Consider the following 10,121-nt stretch of genomic DNA (forward strand, 5'->3'; position numbering starts at 1 on the left):
ACATCCTTATTTCTGTAGGGTAGTTCCTGAAGTGGGATTGCTGGGTCAAAGGATATGCTTATTTTTAATGTTTAAGGATACCTCTAAATTGTATACCAAAAAGGTACTACCAGTTTACACTTTTAGCAACAATAATTAAGGCAGTTCATTTCCCCACACCTCCCCCACCCACCCTGTATGTTTTCAGTCTTTTTAAGTTGTGCTGAACTGAGGGGTAAAAAAAAAGCTTTTCTCATTACAATTTTCATTTCCTTTAGTTCTAATAGTTGCAGATTGAGTTCTTAAGAAGCAGACTCTGAGACAGATTAGTGCACAGGACATTTTTAGGAAGAGCTCTTGGTGTAAAGACTGGTGAAAAGAAGAGAGAGGGGGCAGGTTGGGCAGAGGGAGAAGCTGAGCTGGGATGCAGTCTCAACAGAGGTCTCAGCCCACCCCAGGGGGAGCTGTGGGGCTGGAGAACCCACAGAGCTGTCCTGAATTGAGGGGAAGGGAGCTGGCCTTGATACCCCCATGTTGATCAGTGACCAGATGTGGGCCACCCCTAGGGAGAGTGTGACCTTGGGCAAAGCTGTGGTCTTCAGCCCAAGCAATCCCCCAAAAGGGCTGCTAGCTGAGAGCCATCTCAGAGCAGCACTTCCAGCAGCCGGGGCAGTTCGAGTTCTCCATTGCCAGAGGGGATCTGGGAGGCCCAGCACAGTCTTCACCGTTCTAATGAAGTACTGACCACTGGTCATGTGGATTTGTTTGATGAATTACTTGTTTTAATCCCTAACCCATCTTTTACTGGGTTGTTAGTCTTTTTTGTATTAATTTATAGGAACTTCTGATTACATTACAGGCAATAATGCTTCATTACTTATGTTGCAAATATTTTCTCCCAGTCTGAAACTTTTCATTTTACATTATTAATAGCATTTTTCACCATCCGAAAGTTTTTAATTTTTATGGAGTTGCTTCTGTCAGACCTTCTTTATAGATTCTAGGTTTTATGCCTTTCTAAGGAAGATCTTCTCTACTCATAAGATTATAAAAGTTTATCTTATATTTTCTTATGGCACTTTCATAATCTTGTATTTTTCTGTTTTTATGTTTAGTCCATATGGAATATATACACATATATATCAGATATATAGATATATATTTATAATAAGATAAGGCTCTTATTTTATGTTTGTCTAAATGGATCTCCAGTGATCCCAAAACATTTATTGAATGTCCCAAACTTTCCCCGCTGATTCAAGTACCAACTTATGTACTGATTCCTCTGGACACGTGGCTCTTTCTGGACTCTCTCTTCTTTTGATCTTCTGGCCAGTTCCTGCACCAGTGACAGAGTCTTCTAGTGACTTTAACTCATATCATGTTTTGATAGCTCCTTTTAGGGCAGTACCTCTTTCACTCTTCTATACTTTCATATCTTTCGTGGCCATTTTGGTACATCTCTTCTTGATGAAATTTAGACTTAACTTTGACTGACATATATAATTATATATTAATTTATATATACTAATTTGGGGGAACTTAGCATGCCCTATGGAACATGACATACTTCTACTTTTATTCAAATTATGTGTTTTTCAGTAATATTTTACAATTTTCTATATAGATCTCACATATTTCTTGCCAAGTTTTTTCCTAGATGTATTATAGTTGTTATTGGTTTTGTGAATGGGTTCTTTTATCTATTTAATTGTATTAATTATTACTGATGCCTAGGCAAACTTATCTCTTACCCCACCACCTTATTGAGGTCTCTTATCAGATTTTCAGTTAAACATGTTGGATTTTTCTAAATTGCTTTTCCTTTTAAAATGTACACAATGTATTTTCCATCTTATCACATTGGCCAGAACCTCCAGAACAATGGAGAATCATAGCATCCTTGCCTTGATCCTCACTTTAAAGGAAATGTTTTTAGTATTTCATAATTAAATATAATGTTTTTAGTATTTCACCATTAAGTACAAGCCTGTTCTTTGCTTCCTGTTAATATCCTTTATCAGGTTGAAGATACGACTGTCTCTATCTAGCTTAGTAAGAATTTCTATCAGAAATGAATGTTGAATTTTATCAGATGTTTTCATTAGCATCAATCCTTTAAGGAAGTGATTACATTAATAGATTTTCACATATAGAACAATCCTTATGTTCCTGGAATAAACCCTACTTGATCATGATATATTATTATTTTGATAAACTGATGTATTAAATTTATTAAAATTTTCTTTTTTGCATCTATTTTCAGAAATGAGATTAGTTTTAGTTTGATGGCTTTAATTTTTGTGTTCTCATCTCATATTGGTGTCTGGATTATGCTTATCCTAATACAATGAGTTGGAAAGCTTTTCACCTTTTTTTTAATCTCTGGAACTATTTATATAACATAGAAAATGTCTATTTCTTTAAGATTATAAATAAACCCAACTTTTACTCATTACTGTGCTCAGCAGTGTACTTTGGACTTTTTTGCCTTAATAATTTCTTCTTAATTCTTTTAGAAATAATTGTGGGTGGCAAAATTTCTCAATATGTCCATGTCTGAGGAAGGCTTATTTTGCCATCATTCTTGAATGCTAGTTTGGCAGGATAAACAAACTTTCGAAACATCTTCCCTTGTTAGATGTTAATCTGCTTCTCATTTTTTTTCTAGGTCACCTATTTTTATCTCTTGTGAACTCCGGAGGTTTTTAGGCTCAGAGTGTTTTTAGTTTATTTTTTATTAGGATTCTCAACATGTAACTGACACTTTTAATCTGAAGATCTACATTTTTCTTTACTTCAGAGAATTTTTATCCTATTACTTTTAAATGAATTTACATGTTTTACCCCATAGTATTAAGAAGATATTGGAATCTGTTGATATCTGCTTCCTTTTTCTTAACTTTTCTATTATGTTTTTCATTCCTTTGTCCTCTCATACAACAAATTATTTATGGGAACATTATTTTTGGTCAATTTTAGATTTCTGACTGACCTTCCTGCAGCTTGCTCATAGGCTGTTTTCATGCTCAGTGAAAATGAACTATTTCTAAATTTGCCTGAAAAAGCCCAGTTAGGGAGACAAGTGTAATGGGGAAAGGATCTGCCACCCAAACTAGAACGCTTTGCTTGTAGTTTACAGTGTGGATCACTTCACTCCATCACTAGCAGAGACCAATGAAAGGGCAGTAACTCTCAAACGTCATGTCAGATGATCGAGGGAAAGACATGTAAAAGCAAAAAACAAAGAATATGGTTCTAGGAAAATAGTCACTCGTGTGGATGAGAGTGTCAAGTGATACAATCTCTTTGAAGGACAATTGTATAATATCTACACAAGTTTTAAAATGACCCAGGAGCCTACTTCTATTATTCAATCCACACATATGCTAGAACAGGTACTCCAAGATTTGTGTGCAAAAGAATTCATTACAGCTTTGTTTCAGAAAATAACCTGGAAACAACCTATATTCTCATCAGTAGGGTACTGAATAAACATATTTCAAAGCAATTTAAAAGAACATGATAGAAGCAGATGTACTAACACACATAAATCTCTAAGACATCTTGTTGAGTGGGAAAAAATTCATTTTTATATTCTAAAAAGCCAATATAATCTGTATTCTACAGATTCATTTATATTACGTAAATACATAGATAAAGTTCTAGAAGAACTTTTTCTCTGAAGAGCAGAGAGGATGGGGAATTAGAGGTAGTGATAAAAGAAAAATTTGGACGTGCCTGTAATGTTACAATGCCTTAGAAAGATAATATAAGCATGATTACTTGTGTAATTTGAAATTAATTTTAAAAGAAGATAAGATAGATCTATAAGTAACAATATGGAAAATATGCTAAGTAAATTGTCAAGTGAAAGCACAATCTTTAGAATGGTATGTAGAAGACTCTCATTTGTGAAAAGAAAATGTGGGGGGTCATATACATATACATATATGCATACACAAATATGCATAAAATAATCCCTGGAAGGATACCCAAAAAGCTAGTAACATGGACTGTCACAGAGGAAGGGACCTGAGTCACAGAGGGTTAGGATAGAGGAAGACTTACTTTTCAGTGTCAACTGTTTGGACTTTTTACCATGTGTGTGCACAAATTAATATGTTTTATGTTGTTAAGGAAAACATGATTTCCATACATGAACATATACTCTTACAATATAGGTCTAGAGATTTTCCATGCTCATGGAAGTCTAGAGTTAACTCACAAATTATAAACAAAACCAACCCATTATTTTTAAATATCCCAGGAGCCCGAGAACAAGGGTGATCATTCGAAGGTGAGAATATACACTTCTTCCTGCATGATTCAAGAGCATCAGGAAACTCTGAAACGTCTGTCTGAAGTCTGGCAAAAGGTTTCGGAACAGGATGATCTAATCCAGGAACTTCGAAATAAGCTGGCCTGCAGTAACGCTCTGGTAAGTGCCTTCTTCTAGAACACTTTTCTGAGACACTCACAATAGAACCATGAGGAAAGAAAAGAGGGGGAAAATCACCTAAATTATCTCTTTCACCAGGCCTCCTCAAATGTCTTGTGTATACTTGTCTCCACCTTTCACTCCCCATGGTATGCATCTTCCCCACCTATATTAAGTTGGAGATTCTAAAGAGATTTAAAATATCTCACACAGCAACCTAAGTGCCCATCAGTAGGGAAATGGTCAAAGAAATTAAGAGAAATGGTTAAAGAGACATCCATATAATGGTATAACATGCAGCCAGTGAAAAGGATTAGGCGGGTCTGTAACAGCTGCATGAAGGACGTCTGTGATATACTGTTGAGAATAAGGTGCAGAATCCTACGTGTAGTTCAGTCCCACTTTTGTTTTTTAAAACCTCTGATCATGTTATAGGGGTATATACTGTAAATTTTCAGTAGTATTCTCCCTGCCTTACAGGAAGTGAGAGAGGGGAGCATAAGTAAACAGGAGACTTTCACTTATTTCCAATGCTTGGGTTTTGTTTGAATTATTTTCAACAAATTCAAGAAACATAAAATTGAAACAAAACTTTCATGTTTTTAAATTTTCAACAAAAAGTACACACACACTCACCCCATCCGTAAGAAATTTTCTTCTTTAATTCTCAAACTATGAATCCTGTCCTCTGATAGATTAGGTACATCTCTCCATGATAGCCTCTGAAGACCTTTCTTCTGCCTCATTAAGTGGACCCCACAGAGGTTTGGGAGAGTCCAAGATGAGGCCACTGACAGACAAATCACTCTCGATGCCTTAGAGGACCTTGACATAAGACTGAGAGCACGATTCCTTCTCCCTAGCACCCCACGGGAAGTGTGCGATGAGTCACATACGCTGCAACAGACTTGCACTGCACAAAGGAACGCGGCAATCACAGCAGTCGTAGTCAATACGGTATCCTGATCGTTCCGCATAACTGACTTGCGCTCGTTTGCAGGTTCTGGAGCGTGAAGAGGCTTTGATAAAATTACAAGCAGACTTTGCTTCCTATACCGCTACCCACAGACACCCTCCCAGCTCCTCAGAAGATTGTGAAGACATCAAAAAGGTGGGAGAACTGTTGCATTCTAGTGTGTGCCTGGTGGGATTGAGCTGAGCTGGGTTGGATTCTGACTTTTCCTGATCATTTTATATTTTTAAAGTGCAGTTTATATATTATTTTATTTCGTATTTGTGTGACCTTGGTTGGCTCTGAGTATAACGTACACATTACACACAGGATACAGTGTATAGTGTATGCCAAGCCCCAAAGAGTGGGGCAGTTTTACGTTGTGGAATCACACCCACCTTTAACCCACTTTGAACAGAACGCCCAACAAGACGGCTCTCCTGCTGGCTTGCGAGGTCCAAAGGGCCCATCCAGACTGCTAGTGTCTCGCTGGAGTTGAAAAGTAACAAATCTAGGAAAGAGTATTAATCCAAATTCATCCTCCCGTCCCCCTTTTCTTTCTTTCTTTCTTTCTTTCTTTTTTTTTTTTTTTTGAGAACTCTGTATTTGCAAAATTCAAAGCAGTATCAAAGTTGATTCTAATAATGAATAAGCAGTTAAACCATGTAAACTAATAGCAAGATTTGATAAACCATTAGTCAAAACTCGGTCAAGTCCCCTCCTCGGTAAGGTCCTGGCCTAGGTCAGTCATGCCTGAACTTGAGGCCCACTGCCCATGTGCCCATGTGCCCAGCTATGGGCAGGTGGTGGCGTGCCTGCATGCCCAAGACTAGATGCCGACACAGGGGTGGCAGCAACAGCACAGGTAAGCACTCTGGGCTCCTCCAGTGGAAGAGGCGGAGACTATTCTCTTTCCAGGACTTTCCAACCCCAGAATATTGGGTGAATGAGGGATCAATAGTAAACTTTGTAATTCCCCCTTGGACATCTGTCAATATATAAAGGTCAGTTCTGTGTTGTTCACATCCTGACCTACAGCAAAATCTGATAACAGTCCATTTTTCAAAATGGTACAGACTTCCCCAAGAAATGGAATACGCCTTCCCCTACCATTTTATATTTCCTATCCAAAGGCTTCAGGCCCCCTGGATGTTCTGTTAGGAATGAAACAATCCCCTGCACAGTTTCCTCCAGCGGTCCTCTCCTCCCCCAGTTGGCCCAGCACAGGGTGAGCCGGCAAGTCCCCGCAGGGCCCACACCTGGGTCATATGGCGAGTGCCTGTGTTTCTCCAGCAGCCACCTCCTGTCTTCAGGCTGCAGTCCTCCCTCCTGTCCACTCTGAAGTCACAAACAACTCTCCCCAGCATCCCCTGATGCCAGGCGACTAATTGCTCCTCAGTATCGTGTTGCTGCCTTCTCGTGGCTAGGAAGCTATTCCCCTCTCCTTCAAGACAGAAGCCAAAGTTCTCGCAGAAGGACTACAAGCCCTGCATGCTGCGACCACCCACCAACTCCCTCACCTCATCCCCTGCTCTCCCCATCACTCCGTTCTCACCGCGCCGGCCTCCTGGGGTTCTCCCCGGGGCCTTGCCATCAGCTCGTCCCTCTGCCTGCAAAGCTCTTCCCTCAGATACCTATGACACGGCTCGCTCTCTCACCTCCAGCAAGTCCCAGCTTGGAGGCCACCTTCTCTGTGAGGCCAGTCCCCCCTCCTATTTAAAATTGCAAAACACACACCCTGTGCACCTCCACTCCCCTTTTGCTCTTCTGTCTCTCCCACAGCACTTATCAGCTTTTAACATTTTCTGTAAGTCACTACTTACTACCACCTTTGTTTCACTCCACCGGAAGGTCGGCTCCACGGGGGCAAGGATCTGTGTCTGGATTCTTTGCTCCACTGTCCCCAGCACCTAGGACAGTGCCTGGCACACAGTAAGTGCTCAATAGATGTCTATTGCCAGGAGGAAGAATGGATTCTTTTGTGCACATTCTGTGCAGAAGTCTGCCAGATCCTTTTATTTATTATTCTCTCCTTTTAAAAATTTTTTAAAATCTAGGTATAATTGACAAACCATAAAATTCACCATTGGTGTCTTAGTATATTCACGAAGTGGGCAACTGCCACCACTATCTAATTCCAGAACAGTTTCATCGGCCCAAAAGAAACCCTCTACCCATTAGCATTCACTCCCCTTCACCCTCCCCAGCCTCCACGACCACCACTACTTTGTCTCCCCGATGGTCCTACCCTGGACATGTGGCACTTTAGAAAGCACCTTCCCGTGTCCTCATCCTGCCCCGCTCTTCCCCGGCTGGCCAGGTGCTGAAGCACTTACAGGAGCAGAAGGACAGCCAGTGCCTGCACGTGGAGGAGTACCAGAACCTTGTGAAGGACCTGCGCATGGAACTGGAAGCCGTGTCGGAGCAGAAGAAAAACATCATGAAGGGTATACGGGGGGCTGGTGGCCGTGGGGGGTGCGGGAGCCAGAGGAAGCCCAGGTCCTCCTCAGAGCACGCGGCACTGTCTCCCCCATGCTAGACATGATGAAGCTGGAGCTGGATCTGCACGGGCTGCGGGAGGAGACGTCTGCCCACGCGGAGAGGAAGGAGAAGGAGGCCGTCCTCCTGCAGTGCCAACTGCAGGAGCTGCAGCTGCAGCTCACGGAGACCCAAAAACTCTCTTTGGAGAAAGACAAGGTAGGGCGAGGGACTCTGCTGGAGCCGCCAACAGGGCAGGGGTGAGGCCGTGCCTTGGTACAATGTGGTCCTGCTTTTCCCACCCACTGAGATGGCTCTGGGAGCCTCAACACACGCACCATGACACTGGAGGATCTTCAGGCCCAGACACAATTCCGAGCGCATCTTTGGTATCTCTTACAACTCATAATAAATGTATGACTATGCAAGGACCAGAACAGATGACTCTGAGGTTCTTCCCTAGCCCTGCAAGGTAGCAAGAGGATTTGGGACACACTTACCCACATTGTTTCCCTTGTGTTTTTTATGCCTGATAGTGAAAGGAAATGCTACAAAATTATATGTGGCCTTATTAAGAATTTTGAGTGAATTTCACTTTTTAAAATTACAAATATCTAATGAATAAACAAACGAGGCAGTTTGAAATATTAAGGGAGCTATGTCCCAGACGATCTGTAGTTGCCGAAATAAATCAAGTTCCTGAAAAAGCCTAGAAATGGAACCAGGGACAGAAAGGTTGTGAAACCAGTGCAAGATTTTATAGTCAGTCCTATTTCAACTCTGAACTTTTATCAGAGCTATTGACAATAATCTGACAGATTGACTGGCTGGTCATTAAAACCTCCTGTTTCAAAGTACGGGGGAAATCCACCAGTCAACATGGAGGCATCTGCAGTGGAGACAAGAAGCAAGGAGTCTGGACAAATGGCTTCCAGTCGTTCATATGTGCATTCAACAGAAATTTCTGAGCACTTACAATACACTGAGCACTTTCTAGGCGTTAAGAATATAACAAAACATGCAACATCCCTACTTGCATGGAGCTTACATTCTGGCTTGGAGAGACAGAAAATACACAAATAATAAAATTAACATAATTACTGACACGGTCACATCAGATACTGTGAAATTCCTAAAACAGTTTGGTGGCTGTTTTACACAGGCTGGTCAGGGGAGGCCTCCTTGATAAGGTGACATTTGGGCAGAGATTTGAGTGAAGTGAGGGAGCCACCCAGACAAAGGTCTTAAGGAAGAATGTTCCAGGAAGAAGGCACAGCAAGTGCAAAAGCCCCGAGGTAGGTAGGACTCTGCCTGGAGTGTCCCCCGAGATCTGCTGCAGCAGAGAGGGGCGGGGGGTGCAGGCTGAGGTCAGACAGGTAGCCTTGGACCAGATCGTGAGCATCCCAGGAGGTCCTTGTAAGGATTTTAGATGGAAGCCAGGGAAGGGTTTTGAGCAGAGGCTAAGATCCAGCTGGCACTTTTAAAGGCCGCCTCTGGCCACCACATTGAGACTAGCCTGAAGGGAACAGAGGCGGAGGCTGGGAGCGCAGGTAGGAGAGCCTGTAGCATCCAGGCAGGACGTGGCTTGGCTGAGGGCTGGGGACCGTGTCCAACTGCCTGCCCCTGCCGTCGCCTGGCCTTTCTCAGCCCTGCCCCTCCACTCTTCTCAGTTACTCCAAGAGAAAGACGAGTTGCTGCACGAGCTGGAGAAGAAGCTGACGCAGATTCAGAACTCCCTCGTGAAGAAAGAGGTGGAGCTGGAGAAGCAGCAGTGCGTGACCTCGGAGCTCGAGCGGACCGTCCGGGAGGCCGAGCAGGACAAGTGCAAGGCCGAGTGCGGGGCCCTGCGCGCCGAGCTCCAGAAGCTGAAGGACAGTCTGGAAGAGGCCAGGCAGCAGCAGAGGCAGGCTGGTGAGGCCCCGGCGGGCGCGGTCCCAGCACACCTGTAACCCCTGGGCTACAGCAGCCCCTTCTGTCCCAGAGCGGCCACCTCCACCTGTCCCCCAGCCTCTCACTCCAAACCTGCTCCTGGTCTCCTCCAGCGTCTTGAACACCTTCCCTCCCCCCGAGCTCGCCTCCTCTGGGAAGCCTGCCCCGCACAGCAGGTGCCAGCCTGGGGAGGGGACTGCTGGACCCGCACCCGCCGTTCTCCCCGCAGTGGCAGATGAAGACCCCGATCCCTCCTGGCCACAGGGGGGCAGGGCTCCGCCTTCGCGTCTCTGCCCCCCCCCCCCCCCCCCCCCCCCCCCCCCCCCCCCCCCCCCCCCCCCC

At 43.5% G+C, this 10,121-nt stretch overlaps 1 protein-coding gene across 1 annotated transcript in view; it reads left to right on the top strand.

Moving 5' to 3' along the window:
* Positions 1–10,121, top strand: part of PMFBP1 (polyamine modulated factor 1 binding protein 1) — a 43,712-nt gene that overhangs the window by 19,586 nt on the left and 14,005 nt on the right. Inside the window, exons 6-10 of the mRNA XM_008587976.1 lie at positions 4,250–4,420; positions 5,421–5,531; positions 7,693–7,819; positions 7,912–8,069; positions 9,521–9,761. Of these exons, the coding sequence (XP_008586198.1) occupies positions 4,250–4,420; positions 5,421–5,531; positions 7,693–7,819; positions 7,912–8,069; positions 9,521–9,761 (808 nt within the window). The remainder of the gene's footprint in view (positions 1–4,249; positions 4,421–5,420; positions 5,532–7,692; positions 7,820–7,911; positions 8,070–9,520; positions 9,762–10,121) is intronic.

Source organism: Galeopterus variegatus, unplaced genomic scaffold (genome assembly GCF_000696425.1).
Source record: "Galeopterus variegatus unplaced genomic scaffold, G_variegatus-3.0.2 Scaffold4613, whole genome shotgun sequence".
Classification (NCBI taxonomy): Eukaryota; Metazoa; Chordata; class Mammalia; order Dermoptera; family Cynocephalidae; genus Galeopterus; species Galeopterus variegatus.